This window comes from Nannobrachium achirus (genome assembly GCF_963921795.1).
Source record: "Nannobrachium achirus genome assembly, chromosome: 15".
NCBI classification, from domain to species: domain Eukaryota; kingdom Metazoa; phylum Chordata; class Actinopteri; order Myctophiformes; family Myctophidae; genus Nannobrachium; species Nannobrachium achirus.
Genome location: NC_137822.1, coordinates 43,422,855 through 43,445,440, shown reverse-complemented (window position 1 = coordinate 43,445,440; position 22,586 = coordinate 43,422,855). Strand labels below are relative to the sequence as shown.

The 22,586-nt window shown below is 41.6% G+C and overlaps 1 protein-coding gene across 1 annotated transcript in view; it reads right to left on the bottom strand.

Annotated features, from left to right (window-relative positions):
* The window catches only part of dmgdh (dimethylglycine dehydrogenase), a 50,428-nt gene that overhangs the window by 6,903 nt on the left and 20,939 nt on the right, over positions 1–22,586 (bottom strand). The window contains exons 7-13 of the mRNA XM_080743296.1: positions 20,801–20,999; positions 19,843–20,012; positions 17,699–17,852; positions 9,298–9,463; positions 7,864–7,994; positions 1,891–2,108; positions 887–1,044 (exon numbers count right to left, since the gene is read on the bottom strand). Coding sequence (XP_080599422.1) covers positions 887–1,044; positions 1,891–2,108; positions 7,864–7,994; positions 9,298–9,463; positions 17,699–17,852; positions 19,843–20,012; positions 20,801–20,999 — 1,196 coding nt within the window. The remainder of the gene's footprint in view (positions 1–886; positions 1,045–1,890; positions 2,109–7,863; positions 7,995–9,297; positions 9,464–17,698; positions 17,853–19,842; positions 20,013–20,800; positions 21,000–22,586) is intronic.

Sequence of the window (22,586 nt, the reverse complement as noted above, 5' to 3'; positions counted from 1 at the left end):
TGGGGGAGGCGGGGGGCAGAGACAGCACAATGCATTGCGGATGGAAGTCTAGTGGTTTGAAGTCTAGTGCGTGTTGTGTGCTTGCACAGAGCACCATCCAACAAGCACACAACACGCACTAGACTTCAAACCACTAGACTTCCATCCGCAATGCATTGTGCTGTCTCTGCCCCCCGCCTCCCCCACACACACTAGACTAGACTTTGTGCCTTCCAGTCTGAGTGCAGCCTAAAGGAACCGTACAACCGTGTGTGTGTGTGTGTGTGTGTGTGTGTGTGTGTGTGTGTGTGTGTGTGTGTGTGTGTGTGTGTGTGTGTTTGTTAGGGGTGGGCAATATGGTGATAAATATCACTGAAACATACAATATCTCCATGATATGCCTTTCAGAGATATTGTATATATCCTGATACTATGAGGGAGCCTTATATAAAATCCTGTTGAATTGTTAATGCAGATCCATTGCAGAATTCATTTAAACCTGCATTTTGGTCTAAAGCAGTAGTTCTCAAACTTTAAAATGTCAAGGTCTCCCCTTAACTCTGACAGTATACAAATGAAACCAAATGGACCCGTCAGGGTCCATTTGGTTTCATTTGTATACTGTCAGAGTTACATACTTGTAAGGGTCAATTTAGACCTCCCAAAAGGATCTTTTTCTTTTAGTTTGCGTTACCTTGTAGTTGGTTGTGCTGTTAAGTAACTTGAAAAATAACCATAAAAACCAACATGAAAGAGAATCGTGATAAGATTGTGTATCGTGATACTGCTTGGAAAAATATTGTGATATTGTATTTTTCCATATCGTCCAGCCCTAGTGTGTGTGTGTGTGTGTGTGTGTGTGTGTGTGTGTGTGTGTGTGTGTGTGTGTGTGTGTGTGTGTGTGTACCTCTGCTCCCCAGCCTCTGAAGCCCTTCTCCAGCCTCAGGGAGTTCATAGCGTAGGTTCCAAAGTTATCGATGCCCTGGTCCTGACCGGCCGCCATGATGGCCTGGTACACTGTGGCCATGTTCTTCTGCTCAATGTACAGCTCCCAGCCCAACTCACCTACACACACGCACACACACAGAAAGTATGTTAGGGCAAACCTGTTCCATTAACTTCCGGTGCCCACTGGGTCAATAGCACCCAGACATCTCGCGAAACAAACCTGAGCTCTAAGTTCGTGGCTTGATGACAAAAATGGCGTCGCCCGGTGGGAATAGACACTGTGTAGTGACTAGTGGCATTATGTACGACAGACATTTACTGGATAAAAGCTAGATAAATAAGCATACTAAGTACAGTACTTGAGTAAATGTAATTGGTTACTTTACATCACTGGTAACTACACAACCCATACATCACTGGTAACTACACAACCCAAACCTCTACCAAAGTGTTCCAGCCATTTAACTCATAATTTGCTGGGGAGCTCCCGGTCCCAGAACTCCCTCAAGGACTCCCGGGGGTCCCCGGACCCCACCTATAGAGAACCACCTGGCTGTGTAGCATAGCTGATGGCTCTGAGCGTGACTCCAGCCAGCTGGATGCTCGAATATGGATGTTTTTCTAAATGCACATTGTTTTGTGCGTTTGAGGCTAGCAGCCACATGCAAACAGAGATTTCGGCCGTTAAAAGGGATCTTTTTGTAAACGGATAAATAAGTGAGGATTTACCAAAATATCTGCTTCAGTGGATCTGTGTAGAATGGAAAAACAGAGCCACTGTGTAAACGATGACGTTGAGTGCGTGCGTGAGTGCATGCATGTGGGCATGCTTGTTGGAGCCCAAGCTAGATATTGTTGTGACTCGTGTTGACCTACAGTAGATATTTTTCTATATGAATATGCGAAAATTTGTGTTTAGGAAAAGATCCATACTTATGTAGCCGTAGTCCGCAGTGCTCTTACCGGTGTAGGAGATCCTGATGGCTCTCAGGTTGACTCCAGCCAGCGTGATGCTCTTGCAGTGCAGGAACTTGAACCCTGCGTCGCTCATGTCCTCCTGGGTGAGCCTCTGCAGGACGGTGCGGGCGTTGGGCCCCGCCACGCCCAGCACGCCCAGGGCCTCCGTCACGTTGGAGATGTCCACGTTGTAGTCGCCTTCAGCTGCCTCCTTCTCTATCCACCTGAAGCAGAGATTACATTAAACCAGGGGTTTTCAAAGTGGGCGACGGGGCACCCTGGGGTGCCGTGGCGGCAGTCCAGGGGTGCCGCGAGATAATTTGATAATATTTGGAAGAAGTACAAAGTTATTTTCAGTCATTTCTAACCAAAATGGCTATTATCTCAATGTTTTCCTCGCAACATAATCGCTAAAATATCGTCACTGTAGGGCAGACACCTCGTATCTCCAAGTTTCAAATGTGTACCTCTTTTGCCCTGCTTCATCATACAGGACCGTCGCACAAAACTAGTGAAAACAGCCGATCGACAAGCACACAATGCCTTGCGATGCGAAAAAGGTCCTTTTCACTTAAATGGAGCTCAGTTAGTTGGTTCTTGAGAGACTACTATGTCAGTGGTTCTCAAACCTTTTCATGTGAAGGACCCCCAAAATGATATTTATTTGGCCACGGACCCGCATCTCAAAATATTTCGTTCCAGGGACCACCCAGAAGCAAAATTTGAGTTACAAACGTTCGCTTTGAAAATACATATATTTCCACTCGGTGCCACGCTGTGAGCTTGTATATCTGCTATTTTTCACTGGTTAAAGCATTCAATAATTCTAGGCCTAAATGGGTTAAACACGGTTCACTCTCTATCCACCTGAGACAGGATTACATAGCAGACGCTCTTGATCCAGAGAGACTTACAATAAGCAAGGTAACACATCAGTACATCAACATCAATACATCAAATGGAAAGAAATGGTAGGCAAATCTAAGAAAAACAGCTAGACCAAGCACCTATTCAGTATAAAAACTTCATAACAAATTATAACTAGGGATGGGACGATATGAAAATTTCATATCACGATTATTGTGGCAAATGAAATCGCTCTGACATCATGCTCCGATGTCACTGTGATGTCAGGGGAACCACTCTAACAGAATGGGTTTGCTGTGATGTCACACTAACAAAATCCTTTTTATGCCCATATATGGAGTTCCCTGATGTCTTCAATATTAATGATGCCCTGTTAACACAACTACTGCCTCTTAACTCATTTAGTGCCACCCTTTCACCACTAGAGGGCGCCCAGTGGCCATAGAAAATCCCATAGAGATATGCTGGTATATGCAGAAGCCCTGCAGCCATGACTTGCCTGAACACTTTCCTTTGTGCATGTACAGGAAGAGGATGAAGTTAGCTTGAAGTTAGCTATCGGCTACCAAGCATTTTAGAAGCCTTATTTTCGTCAACTTAGCCATGATTAAACCTTGCACACCTCATGCATGGGAAAAAAACAGAGAAGAATGAGCTCTAAAAAATCCAATGCAATCCTGGATTGCATTGGAGTGGATTTGTGCAGTTTGTTCACAGCTTTCAAACAAAAAAATCCGATTGGAAATCCGTTCAGGCATTCTTGAGATAATCGCCATTATGTTTTACATGTTATGTAAACAAACATGGCTGCCCTGTATGTTAGATGGGGTTGTATGGGGGTGGAACATGCAAAATCGCGATTGAAATCATGTTCACTAGATTTGATGGGGTCCAAAAAAAAAAAATCAAAAAAAAAAAAATCAATTTTTTTTCAATTTTTCTTTTTTTAATATCCCGAACTAGTTCGGGATAGGCACTCTGGGATGCAATAATATATCCCGAACTAATTCGGGATAGGCACTCAATGAGTTAATCTGAAGGTTTGCTTGGTGCCTCGGTGCCACGCCGTTTCCTCCATAGGCTGCCGCTATTATTTTGAAGGGCCGGAAGGGGGTTGTTTTTGTTTTTTTGGATTATCACTTGACGGCAACAATTACGTCATCTAGTCACATGACAGTGTGAGCCCAGAAGAGAAACATGGCTGCGCCCAGCTTTTGTGTACAGTATGGAGAGTGGAGACCATCCTTTGTATAAGAATGTCCCTTTTGAGTAAATGAAGTCTCTTTATGGGCCTCTCAATGGATTTACTATGGAGGGCGTTAACTTCGCGTGCACGCCCGATGTGCGTTGTAAACAAATCGCGGACATTACCGATGCGGGCGGGACCGGAGCGACGTACAGTAAGTAATAATACCTTTACTGTATATACAGTAAGATTGACAGTCCTCGCCGTCAACGGCGCCATGGTATTAACCCTTTCAATGACGGTGAGCGTCGTCAAGGGCAGCAGAACAGTTAAAGAGATCCTTGTGATGCCAGGGGGGACAAATCCCTAAAATGCCCATATATGGAGATATGGAGATCCCTGTGATGCCACTTGCCATCTTGTATGGGGGTCCCTGGCACAGATTGGGGTCTGCAGCCAAATGCATATTAATCATATTAATCTTTGACATGAAAGTGCCACTGATGTAGGCAACAGATCCTGGACCAATACACATACTGTGGTTCTGATATTTTACACTAACCATTGTCACTAAAGCACCACAATGGAATTAAGTTCTCCATCTTTTGAGAGATATCAGTATAATCGATCAATCCATCAAGTAAACCAATCATGTACCTGCACATTTTGCCAATAAAGAAAACTATCAAGTCAAAATAAGTGGGCAGAACTGCAGTGTGCTGCCACTGACCTGTAGTTTGCTTCTATCACCACAGGGGGTCACTATGTGACATCCTTTAGGGTGTGTGGGCGAGGGAGTTTACAGATGCAGAAGTTTTACTGCATTTTGATTGGCGTAAACAGAGGGGGGGTTTTGATTGGCGCAAACAGAGTGGTGTTGGTTTTTACCACCAGCTGCTATAATGAGGCGTTAAAGATTGCTTGAGAATAGAGCTCTTTGTGTGCAGCTGTGTTAGCCAACCAGATTACATCAATCTACTCTACACCTCCTACATAGAACACACACTGCTTACACACTCACACACACTCACACGCACACATGCACACACACACACACACACACACACACACACACACACGCACACGCACACGCACACATGCACACACACACACACACACGCACACCCAGTGGCCCCACAATGGTAATAAGCCGTTAGGCTTTTTGTGATGCCACTCTACAATCAGTAACATGACATTAAATGAGAATTACGATCTAAATGGCTTTCTTAACTTCTTTTGTTGTTATAATTGGTTTCCAAAAAACTCATCCAGATGTTATTTTATCAAAATAACTATTATTGTACATTTTGGCGACCCAACCAGAGCTCAAAACGGGAGCTGTGGGGCTTATGCAAAGCGCTTTACATAGATTATGCATAGCATTACATTCACCCATTCACCCACACATTCATACACCGATGGCGAAGGAAACCATGCAAGGCACCAACCTGCTCACCAGGAGCAACTAGGGGTTCAGAGTCTTGGATCGAACTGGGAACCCTTCGGGAACCTTCTGTGTTCTAAGCCGGCAACTCTACCCCTGAGCCACTGCCACCCAGTCAAAAGGTTAACAAATAGCAGGTTCACTTTGCGGGCAAATTCTCGGACCAAAAACAACAGTGTGTTGCCAATAGCAACACTAACACTAGATTGGAACAAATGTATTTTTTTTACATTCACTGAAAAAACTGCCTGTCTTGCCTGATGGTAAAGACACATTATTTTATTAACCCATTTAGAACGGGTACACATTATTGTGTATCATTAAGTGTGCCTGCTATGCAATAGCAAAACACTTATTGTAATCCGCCATACTTAATTAATTAAGTCTTTCGCCACGAATTTCTGCACGTAATAACTGCCGCACAATTTACGCCACCGCCGCAATATATACATCAAAACGTGCGGCTCGGCCGGGAATGGTGTGCTATTACTTTTCTTTCCGATCCGCGTTACCATTGCGACGTAATTCGCAAAAAACGACGCCAAAAAACCCCATTGACTTAGAATGGGGGAAACTTCGGCACGTAATAACTGCCGCACGATTTACGCCACCCCCGCAATATATACATCAAAATGTGCGGCTCGGCCGGGAATGGTGTGCTATTACTTTTCTTTCCGATCCGCTTTACGATTGCGATGTAATTCGCAAAAAACAACGCCCAAAAACTCCATTGACTTTGAATGGGGGACTCCGAAAAAAAACCAGAAACTTTGGCGCCACATAACTCTGCCATACTTTTGCCTAGCAACGTCATTTAAAATGTAAAATGCTCACACAACTTTGGTCTTTTTCCGACCAATAGGGATGAGCTGTAATTGATTAAGCCTCGCCCCCTCTTTAACAGGAAGTGCCCTTCACCAAACAGGAAGTGCCTCTATAACTCATGAACCGTTTGTCGTACAGACTTGCGGCTGGTGTCATACCTTTTCTTTTTTTCTCAAATTTTTTTTTTTCTCAAATTTTTTTTTTCTCAAATTTTTTTTTCTCAAATTTTTTTTCTCAAATTTTTTTTTTCTCAAAAAAATTTTTTCTCAAATTTTTTTTTCTCAAATTTTTTTTTCTCAAATTTTTTTTCTCAAAATTTTTTTTTTCTCAATTTTTTTTTCTCAAAAATTTTTTTTTCTCAATTTTTTTTTCTCAAAATTTTTTTTTCTCAATTTTTTTCTCAAAATTTTTTTTTCTCAAAAGATTTTTTTTCTCAATTTTTTTCTCAAATTTTTTTTCTCAAAAAAATTTTTTCTCAATTTTTTTTTTCTCAAAATTATTTTTTTTCTCAAAAAATGTTTTTCTCAAAATTGTTTTCTCAAAATTATTTTTTTCTCAACATTTTTTTTTCTCAAGATTTTTTTTTCTCAATTTTTTTTTCAAAATTTCTTTTTCTCAAAAAAGTTTTTTTCTCAAATTTTTTTTCTCACAAAACAATTTTTTCTCAAAAAACTGTCGTTAAAGTGCGACCCGTGATAACGGCCAAAAATGCTCCAAAACGCCACTAATTAGTCGAAATGGCTGACTTCCTGTTTGGTTTCTGATTGGCTGCTGGCCTTGTGACGTGGGTAGAGCTGCGAGGGCCTGGTCATCGCTGCTTGCAGCTTTAATTCATTAATCGTCCATGACCTTAATTGGGGCCTATTTCGCCAAACAGGAAGTGCCCCTCACCAAACAGGAAGTGACCCTTGATCTCGTGAACCGTTTGTCATACAGACACGCGGGTTGCGTCAAATGAAATAACGCTAATGCTAACACCAACCGCTACACAAGGTTGCACAGACTTAGCGAGCTGCAGGCACACTTAAAATTTCTTAGAAATTTTCTCTTCTAGTTATTTTATGCTTTAACTGTTGAAAAATAGCAGATATACAATTCTAGATCTGCTATTTTTGAAAAATCGTGAAAATTTGAATTTTGACCCGATTCTATAAGTGTCTTTTGAATCCTAAGATTTTTTTTGAAAAACCTATGTTTCTATGTCAGCAATCTGGCCAGCCATCGTCAAAGAAAAGGTCCTTTTCACTTAACTGGAGCTCAGTTAGTCTGTTCCTGAGAGACTACTATGTCAGTGGTTCTCAAACCTTTTCATGTGAAGGACCCCCAACATGACATGTATTTTGCCACGGACCCCCCCATCTCAAAATATTTAGTTCCAGGGACCCCCCCAGAAGCAAAATTTGAGTTACAAACGTTCGCTTTGAAAATACATGTATTCAAAGATTTGCACACATTTTCACGACTTTTTTCAAAAATAGCAGATCTACAAGCTCGCAGCGCGGCACTCGGTGCCGCGCTGTGAGCTTGCATATCTGCTATTTTTCACTGGTTAAAGCATTCAATAATTTTAGGCCTAACAAAGAAGAGTCAGACAGACGTGTGCACGGACGCCTGTTGTTGAGTGCACGAGGCGGTGTGTGTGTGCGACTGAGGTCACCTGAGGTCATGCAGCTCCGAGCCACTTCCTGTGATGAGCAGGAACTCTCCTGGTGCCAGCTGGGTGACGGTGACCTCTGCGTAGACACGCCCACTGGGGGTCAGCATGTGGCTGATGTTGGTCAGGCCCACCTGGAGAGATGAGACAGAGAGACCAAGACCAGGGGTGTCACCATTAGGACATTTACATAATTGCGATTAACGATTTAATTGTGTTTTTGTCGTTGACAATTACAATTCTGAAAAGCGGGACAACTCCCGAACGGCCGGTTCATTCCCGGCCGGTCCAGGCCGGCCATTAGGAACATAATAAAAATAAAATGTCGGCCTTCGTTCCATTTTGGGGGCTGAGCGGCCAACAAAGTAAATCGTCGCTGTCGGGCAGAAACCTCGTATCTCCAAGTTTCAGATTTGTAAGTTTTTTCGCAAAGCAAAGCCCTGCTTCATCATACAAGGCTGTCGCACAAAAGTAGTGAAAACAACCAATCTACAAGCACACAACACCTCGCACCGCAAGTTTAAATCATTTTTAAAAATGGTTTTGGACATACAAGGTTTCCACCCGACAATGAGGAAATTTAACGGCTTGTCACTTGTCATGATCTGAAATGGCAAATCTTTGAGTAGCAGCAGCGCTATAGAGAGAGATCTCTCTATAGCGCACAATGAGGGCCTCCCCAACTATTTTTCCCGGGCTGAATCAGGGGCCCAGTATGTCCCTGGGCAGATATGAGACATAACCTAAATATACAAAGAAATTACTGAACTATTTGACAACTTTATACAAAAAAAAGTACCTTCATAGTGGAAATGGCCGATCTACAAGCTCGCAACGAGTCACATCGTGACGCGTTGTGATCTTGTAGATCTATTTCCAATATTTTTGAAAATGTTTGAAAATATATAGAAAATTTTCAACATGGAAACGATTGTCAAATAACTGCGATTAGACGATTATGTAATAATTGTGACATGCCTAACCAAGACAACACTGGTTAGAACAGACTGACCACTGCTCCACGTTATTGTCCTAAGTTCACTGCCGCCAGGCCAGAGAGAACAAGAATTTAATTTGATTTCATTCAGATACAGTATAAAACAATCAAAGGTCGGATCACCGCTTTTTGGTCCCTAAAAAGCGCTTCCAGTCCCATTTGACGGACGGACGCATTCCACTGGGCAGCGAATCAGCTGGGTTGGCCTGAAAAGTTCTAATGCCCTTTCATACCGAAGTAAGAAGTACAACATGGTACGGAACTCGTGTTTGGCAAGGAGAGACATAGGCTTACGCCCAAAATGTGGCAGTATGTGTGTTAATATACCATAGTAAATACCATACCTTGGGCAGGTTGTTATCATTAATAACACCATATATAGTATTAAATACCATACCTTGGGCAGGTTGTTGTTAATAAACCATATATTAACATCATACCTTGGGCAGGTTGTTGGCGAACAGGCGGTCCAGCAGTTTGTGGGCGTCGGCTCCTTTAACTATGAACTTCCCGAACGGGCTGAGGTCGGCCACGCCCACTTTCTCCATCACCAGCTTGCACTCCCTGCCCACCGGTCCAAACCAGTTGGTACGCCGGAAACTGGGCCTGACACACACAACCACACACACACACACACACACACACACACACACACACACACACACACACACACACACACACACACACACACACACACACACACACACACACACACACACACACACACACAGAGAACAATACACACGTTATTAACGTAAGTCATTAATGTTAGTCATTAAGTGTGCCTGCCATGCAACGCAATGGCAAAACACTTATTGTAATCCGCCATACTTAATAATAATGACGCCACAAATTTGGTGCGGTAATAACTGCCGCACAATTTACGCCACCGCCGCAACATATACATCAAAACGTGCGGCTCGGCCGGGAATGGTGTGCTATTACTTTTCTTTCCGATCCGCGTTACCATTGCGACGTAATTCGCAAAAAACTACGCCAAAAAACCCCATTCACTTAGAATGGGGGAAATTTCGGCACGTAATAACTGCCGCACGATTTACGCCACCGCCGTAATATATACATCAAAACGTGCGGCTCGGCCGGGAATGGTGTGCTATTACTTTTCTTTCCGATCCGCGTTACCATTGCGACGTAATTTGCAAAAAACGACGCCCAAAAACCCCATTGACTTAGAATGGGGGACTCCGAAAAAACCCCAGAAACTTTGGCACCACATAACTCTGCCATACTTTTGCCTAGCAACGTGATTTAAACTTTAAAATGCACACACAACTTTGGTCTTTTTCCGGCCAATAGGGATTAAGCCCCGCCCCCTCTGTAACAGGAAGACCTTCGCCAAACAGGAAGTGCCTCTATAACTCATGAACCGTTTGTTGTACAGACTCGCGGCTGGTGTCATATTTGTTTTTTTTCTCAATTTTTTTTTTTCTCAATTTTTTTTTTCTAAAAAAATTTTTTTTCTCATTTTTTTTTCTCAAATTTTTTTTTCTCAATTTTTTTTTTCTCAAATTTTTTTTCTCAAATTTTTTTTCTCAATTTTTTTTTTCTCAAAATTTTTTTTTCTCAAATTTTTTTTTTCTCAAATGTTTTTTTCTCAAAAAAATTTTTTCTCAAATTTTTTTTTTCAAAATTTTTTTTTCTCAAATTTTTTTTTCTCAAAAATTTTTTTTTCTCAAAAATTTTTTTTTCTCAATTTTTTTTCTCAAATTTTTTTTTTCGCAAAATTTTTTTTTTCTCAAATTTTTTTTTCTCAATTTTTTTTCTCAAATTTTTTTTTCTCAAAAGACGTTTTTTTTCTCACAAAACTTTTTTTTTCTCACAAAACAATTCTCAATTTTGCGAAAAAAACTGTCGTTAAAGTGCGACCCGTGATAACGGCCAAAAATGCGCCAAAACGCCACTAATTAGTCGAAATGGCTGTGGGTGGTTGCACACACTTAGCGAGCTGCAGGCACACTTAAAATTTCTTAGAAATGTTCTTTTCTAGTTAATGTTAATACTCCCTGCCGACCAGTCGTTGTGGTGGAAACTAAACAGAACCACACACACGCTCACACACACACGCTCACACACACACGCACACACACACACACACACACACACACACACACACACACACACACACACACACACACACACACACACACACACACACACACACACACACACACACACACACACACACACACACACACACACACACACACACACATGATTTGTGTCTTTAAATGTTTCGATTGTTTCTTTTTTTCCCCCACATTTGTAAAAAAAGAAATAGCAGATCTCACAGTGTGTTGCAATGTGACACGCTGTGAGCTGGTAGATCTGCAATTTTCAAATAGGGTTAGGGTTAAAGCGGTTAAAAAGATGTGTGATGGAACGCAACAATGGATGCAAAAACGGCAATATCTACCCGGCTCACGACCCATAATAATTAGTTCACAAGCAAAACAAATAAAAAAAGAGTTGGTTCACGACCCAAACAAGAGCCACAGTTTGGGAAACGTCTCTGCTATTGTCCCAGCAGCGCTGTGAGGGAAGGAAGGCTGGAATTACATGTGGTTACACTGGTTAGATCATTCCTCCATGACCTGTCACTCTGATATATGTACAATACCAGGGTGTGTGTGTGTGTGTGTGTGTGTGTGTGTGTGTGTGTGTGTGTGTGTGTGTGTGTGTGTGTGTGTGTGTGTTTGGGATGGGACGATATGAAAAATGTCATATCATGATTATTGTGTCCAAAGAAATCACGATTTACGATATTATCGCAATATTCAAAATCCATTATCCTGGGGCGGAACATTTGCCAAAAAATAGCCGATCTACAAGCTCACAACGCGTCGTGTGAGCTTGTAGATCGGCTATTTTTTGGCAAAGGCATTTGATAGAGAGTGGAAAAAAAGAACGTATAGCCTATTATAAGTACCTTTTACCAATTACAGAGGGTTTAAATGGTACCGGATATGCAGCTCCGCAAATAAAAGGTGAATTGATCCCAGTGCATGACGGAGGACGATATCACGATAAATAAAAATCTCCACGATACGATTATCGTGAGTGTTTTTTATCACGATAAACAAAATATCGCGTATCGTCCCATCCCTAGTGTGTGTGCGTGCGTGCGTGCATGGGAAAGTAGGAACATAATGTCCTAAGAGTCAGGGCAACATTTATGCAAAGCCACACAATACTGCAGTAAAGCTCTCAGCAATCCTTTCCCACATAATACACAATGTGTGTATTTTCTAGAAGTCTACACAACTACAGAATGGAGATATATTGTTTTATTTTGATCAAGGTTTGCCTGCCATCTCTGCTATGCTACCAACATCAATACAGCATGGAATTGTTTTACATTCTGGGTCTGAGAGGCTAAATGTCATCAAATGGTGGTCCGTGGCTCAAATGCAGAATAAATATCAATCAAAACTTTATTACAGCCGAAGCCAAAGGTAGACAAACAAACAGTTAAAAAACAATATAAATTCGTTAAGACAATAAAGATCTAAAAAGAACAAATAAAAACATCTATAAAAGACACTCATACCAATGTTTCCACATATGTGAGCGATATCTTACAGAGCTGTACTTCGGATTGATCAACATGTTAATCACCTCATTATGAGACCCATCAAGTCTACTTTTAAAGCTATACATCAGGTTTCGCAGGAGAGCCTGGAAGGTGGTGAGACCCGAGTCACAAAACAGCTGACTAGCACTGCCACCCCTAGGCCTCTTCAGGAGGATCCTGAGTGCATCGTTATACGCTACCCTAACCTCGCCTCACCAGGCTTTCCCCTGAGAGAAAGCCTGGTCTTCGTTTACTAAACGGGCCGTTTGATCCGGTCGGGAGCGGAAGAGCTCCTACGTTTTTCTGTAGTCCAAAACGGACTACACTTTGGCCGGAAACAACGACCGGAAACAGTTTCAACCCAGTTTAGCGCATGCGCAAGTAGTTAGCGCATGCGCAAGTACGGGTTAAAACTGTTTCCGGTCGTTGTTTCCGGCCAAAGTGTAGTCCGTTTTGGACTACAGAAAAACGTAGGAGATCTTCCGCTCCCGACCGGATCAAAAGCCCGAAATTGGAAGCCAGCCCAGGCTAACGCTACCCTAAGCTTGCGCATACTCTCTGTTTTATAGTTCACCCATAAGGGAGCTGTATATAAAGGAGTACAGTAAGCTCTGAACAAATTCACCTTGACCTCATCTGAGCAGTAGAAAGATTTCCTGACTAACATGTTAGCCTGCACATACAACATACGTCTCTGTCTGTGCATGTCCAAATCATCTTCCATCTTGTCATTAATAATGTGCCCCAAATATTTACAACTGTTACACACAGCAAGGGTATGACCAGACAAATAAAATACAGGAAAAGGAAAATTGAGTTTCAGGTCCTCCTTGGTCCTGCATATCATAACCACACTCTTTTTGGCATTGTATTTGACATCAAACTTAACCCCATATTCAGAGCATATGTTATATAATGGACCTTGATATGAAAAAGGTTGAAAAACCATGGACTATAAGTTATGTGAAATATATACAAAAATGGTCTGAACTTGTTCTAACTGCCTGCTCACTGCCGCTGCTGGTAAAGCAGTGCTTCTCAAAGTGGGGTCCGGGGACCCCCAGAGGTCCTTAGGGGGGTTCCAGGGGGGGTCCTCAGCAGACTGAGTGTATACAGCATCATAATCAGTAATCCTAGTATGCACATTCTTTGGCTAAAATAGCTGATCTACAAACTCACAATCCTTGACAAAAATCGTCTCTTGAACTGCACTGGCACAAAGATAATATGTTCAGAAGGGGCTCCGTGGCCAGATGTATAATTATTAAGTTGGGATTCCTTGACATAGAACAGTGTTTCTCAACCTTTTTTCTGCATGGGCACACTTCTCATGTCCCAAAAGTCCATGGGCACACCAACATGATACGGGGGTGTAAATATAGTCACTGTCGGGAAGAAACCTTGTATCTCCAAGTTTCAAATGTGTACGTTTCTTCGCAAAGTAAAGCCCTGCTTCATCAAGGCTGTCGCACAACAGTAGTGAAAACAGCAGATCTACAAGTACACAACGCCTCGCACCGCATTGTGTGCTTGTAGATCGGCTGTTTTCACTACTCTAAATCATTTTTAAAATGATAAATACAACACTGTTTGAGAAGCACTGTGATGAAGACATTCCAGATGAACTGCATCTGGTGTTCCTTTGTTGGATCTGGTGGGTGTGACCCCCCCCCCCCCCCCCCTCCCCGCTGAACTCCATAACCCTCCTGTTGGCTTCTTAAAGTGAGCTAATTGTGCACAGTGTTTCAATTCCTCTACCACCAAACACTTCACCCAACCTTGCACTGGCAGTTTATCAACTGTAATTCTACTCATGGTCGGGAGCGTACCTATGTTCCCTGAGCCCTATGCTCCCTCTAAACCCTAAACCTAAGCCCAAGCCTAATCCTAAACTGAGGCATAGGCATGACCCCCTCATGGTCTATTTACTTAAATGTTGTATGCCTCGCTACCAGTAGGTGGCAGTAGCTTGCATCACAGGCCAAGGACAAGAAGCTTGTCAAACCAGAACACCAGGAACAGATGAGTGATGGAAGTACTCACCTTTTTATACTTTAAGTAAAAGTATTAATACTGTACGTAAAGTACCAAAAGTAATAGTACTCATTATCATGCAGAATATCCCATTTCACACAATCTCTAAATGTATAAACCTGTTCTGAAAACAGCAGATCTACAAACTCTCAAGTTGTGATTTTGTAGTACAGTCTATAGGACTGAGGTGGTTAACGTATGTTTTGTATTAACGATCTAAATCTACAGAAAGTAACTAGAAACTACAGTTCTCAAATGATAGTAGTGGAGTAAAAGTAAAATGAGATGTAGTAGAGTAGAAGTCTTTTTTTAAGGGGAATACTTGACATTCCACGACCATGTCATCAAGTTCACACAGGGAGACACGTCATGACAGCTGTTAATATTATTAGCTCATATTAGTTCACTGATTTTAAAATATCTAATGAAAACAGTAAGATATAATAAGACATGAGGGCATGAATCAAAATGGTACAGCATGTTACAGTAGCATGGAGAGTCAAGTTACACACCGAGTTATGAAACAGCTGCATCGCAACATGCAGCATGGATGGATGATGGCCAATTATCACAGATTATCACAGTCTACTACAGTGATTCTACAAGTGGGGTTCCAGGGGGTCCCCATCAGGGGGTTCTAAACACGAGTTAAAGCGATATTTCACCATTTATCGTCTAATCAGGCTTTTGGGAACACCCAGGACAGTTTTTTGAATTGCATGATTCAGTATTTAGATATTTGAGATCCACTTCCCCCTTCCAATACAAACCAAACAACAACTATTTCACAACATTATGTTCAGATGGAGGTCAGAATCAGAAATGCTTTGTTGTCCGCGGCCATTAATACCCATTATACAAATCAATGTGAGGGTCCTCGACATGAAAATGAAATGATGGGGGTCCGCAGTCAAGTACATGTAATTCTAGGGGTCCTTGAAATGAAAAGCTTTGAGCACCACAGATAAAGCGTCACACGTTTTTCAGAAAACCATTAGGATTTAGAAGACATTTTTAGGTGTTTTCCAGGTCTTAAACGGTTAAACTAAAGTGATTACTACAGTGTTGTCAGGCTGGTTCGGTTGGTTCTAATGCGCGCACACACACACACACACACACACACACACACACACACACACACACACACACACACACACACACACACACACACACACACATACACACACACACACACACACACACACACACACACACACACACACACACACACACACACACACACACACACACACACACACACACATGAATGCCTCCAGGCTACTCAGAGAACATGAGACGTACATTATTTACCTATAGTTCACTCGACAGCAGTACATTTACTCAAGTACTGAACTTAAAGGAATATTCCACTTTCAACAGGGAAACGTATTTAGCTTATGGGCTTTTCTCTCCACACACAGCCATTGTAACTTCAAACTCCATTTTAACCATGATAGATTCATTAAAAACACCCATTATTTTTATACTACCCTCCTAATACATGAGCAGGCCATGTTTTTTCGATAACTTTCCTCTTTTATTTTTAATTATTTGGGTAAATGGATACAAAAAACAATTATTACAAATAAATGAAAAAAGTTATGGAAAAAAACACGGCCTGCTCACATATTAGGAGGGTAGTATGAGTCACCAGAAAAAGAATCATGGTTAAAATGAAGTTTGAAGTTACAATGGTTGTGTGTGGGGAGAGGGCCTGGTAAAATTTACATAAAATATCTAAATATTGAATCAAGCAAATTAAAAACTGTTCAGGGTGTTCATAAAAGCCTGATTAGACGATAAAATTACCAAAAGCTTTTTTGAAAGTGAAATATCCCTTTAAGTACGATTTTGAGGTATATCTTTACTGGAGTAGGTCAAATTTTCTGTACTTTTACTTCTACTCCAATACATCTCAAGAGACAGATTTTATACTTTTACTCCACTGCAATCATTTGAAAACTTTAGTTACTAGGTAGCTTTGTAGATTATTATTACTAAAAAACATACATGAACCACTTCAGCCCTAAAATACATTGCGGCCACATTCACAATGAGCTTCCCGGACACCAGGCCTGGAATTTGGTCATTTTAGGGCCAAGTCCACTTGGCCTTTGGTGTTGTGTTTTTTTCGAGGGCACAAAGGCCAAATGCCAGGGCGGGAAGGCCAACAAATAAAACAAGAAATAATTTGTTGAATTTAAGGGTTAGGGATGATAACCTAATCTGCAGTGAAATAGATAAATTATGGTATTTACAATCTGATCCATGCTCAGCCCTGCACCAATCAAATCACTGGATTGGGTTAAAGATGGGGACTTGGGGGAGTTAAGAATTCCGAATCTCAACAAAAGACACTGGTGTCTACAAGAAAAAAAACTGGTGTCTACTGTCTACATATTGACAAGGAGACAGAGGAGAAAGCGGTACAGTTAGCTGGGGCATTAAGGCCACTGTGGCCTTTGGTTTGAGGGGCAGAAGGCCAAACTGAGGGGCAACATTTCTTGGAGGCCTTCATCATGGCCTCCAAGAAATGCCTGCCCTGCCGGACACAATCTAATCTCAATAAGGCAGGAACATTGTTAACCCATTTAGGGTTAACAATTAATTATTGAATGCTTTAACCAGTGAAAAATAGCAGATATACGAGCTTGTAGATCTGCTATTTTTGAAAAAGACGTGAAAATGTGTGCAAATCTTTGAATATATGTATTTTCAAAGCGAACGTTTGTAACTAAAATTTTGCTTCAGGGTGGTCCCTGGAACTAAATATTTTGAGATGGGGGTCCGTGGCCAAATACATATCATTTTGGGGGTCCTTCACATGAAAAGGTTTGAGCACCACTGACATAGTTGTCTCTCAAGAACAGACTAACTGAGCTCCAGTAAAGTGAAAAGGACCCTTTCTTTGATGACGGCTAGCCAGATTGCTGACATAGAAACATAGGTTTTTCAAAAAAACGTAGAAGGATTCAAAAGACACTTATAGAATCGGGTCAAAATTCAAATTTTCACGATTTTTAAAAAATAGCAGATCTACAAGCTCGCAGTGCGGCACTCGGTGCCGCGCTGTGAGCTTGTATATCTGCTATTTTTCAATAGTTAAAGCATAAAATAATGATACACAATAATGTGTACCCGTTCTATAACAGAGTTGATGGTGAGTGTTCCCTTCTTGTATGTTAATAACAGAGTTGATGGTGAGTGTTTCCTACTTGTATCCAGCATCATCTCCAGGCTTGTAGAACCAGTGAGGTTGTTCCCATCCAGCATGGAAGCCCATGGAACACTTCCCTTTGAGCAGCTCATACACTCCACTGGTCCTGATGGTGGGCCGGGCCTCAAAACGCTCCTCTTTAGGGTATCCCACTGGAGGCAGGGAGAGAACGGAAGAGATGGAGAAACAAGACAATTCAAGCAGAATTCCGGAGGAGTGCTATTCTTACTGTAAACTGATGACTGTTGACATCCCAGAACAATCGTTTATTTTTTTTAATTTCGAACACCTCAGCAGCTCCAACAGAGCAGTGGGATTTTACGTTAAATTACTTATTTGTATCGCTCAGCAATTCATTTTTCTTGTTTACATCTGTCCTTCATAATGGGGGTAAAAGGGCAAACGGGCACTAAATCCCTTCCCCTCAGGTTAGAGCTAACGTGCTAGAAATGGATTTTGTTTTTTTTGCCTCCAGGACTGGTTAATGGCTGGAATAACATCGGATACAGTAAGAATTCTCCTTTAACTCATACCCTGCCAAAAAAGACGTTTCTATGATAAAAACGTCTTTAAAACGTCTTTTTCACTATGGACCTCCCTGCCAGACGTCTTCTGAACGTCTTTTTTAAAAGAATAATAAAAAAAAAAAAATTTTTTTTTTGAAAAAATTTTTTTTGAAAAAAAGATTTTTGGACCTCCAACAGTGTACTAGGCATGATCGCGATCGCGAAATTGCATGTTTAACCCCCATACCAACCCCATCTTTCAAACATGGCAGCCATGTTTGTTTACATTTGAAGAAAACATAAGGGCTCCTTTCTCCTGAATGCGTGAACGGATTTCCAAGCGGATTTTTTTGTTTGAAAGCTGTGAAAAGCATGCACATGCATAGTGCATGATCTGTGCACGAATGTGTGCACCAGCGTGCACACTATTTTTTTAACCCTTTGTTGGCGAACTGGCAATATAAGAGGTCATCCCATTTTAAAGATGGCACCGACTGAGTTAAGCAATATTTCAGTGATAGAACATGGCTTCGACCTCGTTCCTGATCGCATCACTGTTAATGCCAATAATGACAGTAAAGCACAGCCTCTCGTGTAATATTGCCATTATACGTACGACAGTTACCAACAAAACGAAACACATCAGAATGTATTCATATTGTGGGGCAATTCATTAAGAAAATAAAAATAATATTTCACTATTCTCATCTGTGTTTCGCTGTAAATAGATCGAAGGGTTCATCTAACTGATCCATGAAACAGTCCTCGTTGATTCAAAGTAGCAGTGCTCTGTCTACGTCTCACCTATCCACACTGCAATGCAGCCTGGTGCAGTGGCAGGAATTCCAATCAGGGTTCCCGACTTTTCCAAAACCTTTCCAGAATATTTAACCCAATTTCCAGAACTATATAACAATAATTCAGCTCAATAACAGGTTGCTTACTCCTATGCGCGATGCCCAAAGACAGGTAGTGTATGCCAGTGGTTCTCAACCTTTTCAGGCCGTGACCCCCGAAATAATCATGTTTTAACTGGGGACCCCGGCACCCTGACGAGCACTAAGAGTTGAGGAATTTTCTATAACACGGTTCTATTGTGAAAATAGCAGATCTATATGCGCAACACGAGCCGTTGTGAGCATGTAGATTGGCTATTTTCTGCCTCTAATATTTTCTGCCTCTAATATTGGACCATTTCTGCCTCTAATATTTGACAATTTGGCCCATGTTAAATTTGTCATTTCAGAGGTATTAACAAAATCAATAACCAAAGATAATGCATAGATATTTTTTCCAGGACCTTCCAGGACCCTTGATAAATTCCAAAACTTTTCCAGTACTGGAAAAATATTTTTCTAATTTCAAAATATTTCCAGGAATTTCATGACTGTGGGAACCCTGTCCAATATACACGCTGTGAACTTGGAGATTGGCTATTTTCGCTGCGAGATACCGTTGTGCGACGAAGTATAAAATGCACCGGGCTGTTAACCACTCCGATAGTGTAACGAAATTCTCCTTCACAATCTCTTCCACCAAATACCACAGAAAATAACAACATAATTCATAATCCCTGTTTGGCTTCGAGACACCAAAGCGAGGCAAAGGGTAAAAGAAGTGTTGTTGTTGTTCTTACCCACGTTGTTGAACCCGTAGGACTCCCTGGCCTTGGCTATCATGTAGGGGACGTCGGTCCACTTCCCGTAGCGGTTGGGGTCGCACTCGATCAGGTCGTACGGAGGCTCTCCGTTCTGGATCCAGTCCGACAGGAACTTCCCGATGCCTCCGGCGTGGATCACCCCGTACCTGAGGGTCACATGACATCATGTCAGATCTGATGTGTTTAGAATGACAAGAAAGAATGAGACACTGGCTGATGTCAGAACCCATGGGAAAGTTGAAAATATTGGCAAAAATGCAAGGAAACAGGTGCATTTCTTGTACAAACGACAGGTGCAACACGCGCTTTTAATCAGTCATGTGATGGCTGTCTTATCGGGGGTAAAACAGTACCTTACCCCAGTGGTTCTCAAAGTGGGGTCAGGGGACCCCCATGGCTATTTGAGAGGGTTCCAAGGGGTCCCCAGCCAAATGAATGGTAGTTAGGAACCAATGGACCCTTATGATGTGTCTGTCATTCTGAGAGTGTACACATGTAACCAAATGGACCTTTACAGGTATTTAACTCTAAGGAACCATGGACAAAAACGAAATAAAAACTAATCTATGAAGACCAAGACTAAACTAGACAAATCCTTTAGACTAGTGGAGAAGAGATCCATTAGAACTAGTTATTTTATGCTTGTTTGCGCTCAGTGTTGCACTCTGAAAATAGCAGATCTACAAGCTCACACTGTAACGTGTTGTGAGCTTTTAGATCTGCTATTTTCAGCATGCAACCAAAGTGTAAAATAGGGCATTACGACGTTATCAAGGCACCGCCAACATAGCATTTTAGTTGACTAAATCAACTGCAGACCGACCGACTCATTGGAGGCAATGTGGACAGGAAGAACTGGGATTCGAACCAACAACCTACGGATCATTGGCCAACCTGCTCTAATTCCTGAGCCACAGCCGCCCACATTACTCACCCGAATCCTATGGCGGTCCAGTAGTTGCGAGCTCCTTGGTGCGGGCCCACCATGGGCAGCAGGTCAGGGGTGTACGTGATTGGCCCAGAGACGATGTTGATAATGTCAGCGTTCTTCAGCACGGGGACCATCTCCATGGCCATCTCCACGTGGTCCATGATGCGGTCCAGATCTGACTCAAACAACTCCTTACCAAAACCTATTGGAACAAAAGGTTTAAATATAGGGATAAGACTTTTGTGCCCCTATACAGCAACTAGTTAGGTTGTGAGTAATAGCTATGCATGAGAGTGTTCATTTTTAGTTTATTTAGTTTAGTCTTTTGTATAAAATTCCATTTAACTTTAGTTATATTTTATTAATCTGAAAAGTTTTATTTTTAGTCGACTAAATATTTGTTTTTTGTCAACTAAATCTACAGTTGAAAATAATTATTAGTATTTCGTCAGACCTTGAGGGCGTCGTAATGTCTGATTTTACACTTGGTTACAGCTGAAAATAGCAGATATACAATCTCAGAGAGCTTGTAGATCTGCTATTTTCAGAGCGCAATACCCAACAGACACCCATGAACCATAAAATGACTTGTCTTTTAGTTCTTCTGAAAGTGAAAAAAATACTATATCAAGTATGTATATTATACATTTATTATATTATGTATCTTTTACCAATTGACCAGTCGCTATGCCCCTCCTAAACCCGTGCTTGCCCAATGCCACGTTAGCGACAGGTTACTAAGGCGGGTGCCTTGGCAAGCTGCCATGGCGGCGTGCAGAGGAGGAGAAGCCAGCTGTCAAAATCCCATGTTTAAACCTGTCACAAACGCACGTCCAGGAAGAAAACAATAGCCTATACTAAAGTCAGATTAACATACAGTACACAAGTGTTACCAGTTATATTTTCTCATGAAGTGCTCCTAAATTATTCCCGTGGGTTTGTGTAGGTCAGTGTAATCCATTCTGTTTTTGTTTCAGTGTTTGTTTGACACAGAGCGAGTGGGTGGGACGTTCGTGAACGAATCGAGTCTTTTGAACGGCTCTTAGAAATGAACGATATTATTCGGTTCACAGTAGGGAGCCGTTCCTTTCTAATGAACAGTGGTGGGAAAAGTACTACATTTCTTTACTTAGGTAAACATATCAATACTGCAATCAAGTTTGGAATGTTATTAATGTACTTGAGTAAAAGTAAAATAGTATTGGTATCAAAATGTACTTAAAGTACCAATATTAGAACGTACTCATTATGCAGAATGTCCTCACAGGTTTTCCAATGAGTAAAATGTAGAAAAATCATTTGCAAATAGCCGATCTACAAGCTCACAGTCACAATGCATCGCAACGTGACACATTGTGAGCTTGTAGATCACCTATTTTCAAATGCCAGAAATGTATCCAATGGCCAAAATGTATAGGCCTATTAGGGTGGAAGTGATTTGCAATCATAATCAAAATCTACAAAGTAACCAGTAACTAAAATGAGCCAGTCTTTTGAACGGCTCTTTGAAAGGAACCGATCTCAGAGATCCGGCTCACTTCAAAGAACCATAAATCCCATCTCTATCTAGCAGCCAGACTCAGTACACCGATGCTCGCCGCCATGGCAGCTTGCCAAGTCAGCTGCGTTAGTAACCTGTTGCTAACTTGGCATTGGACAAGGACGGCTTTAGGAGGGGCATAGCGACTGGTCAATTATAGAGGGTTTAAGATTTAAGTGGTACCGGATATGCAGCTCGCCAAATAAAAGGTGAATTGACCCCAGTGCATGACGGAGGACGATATCGCGA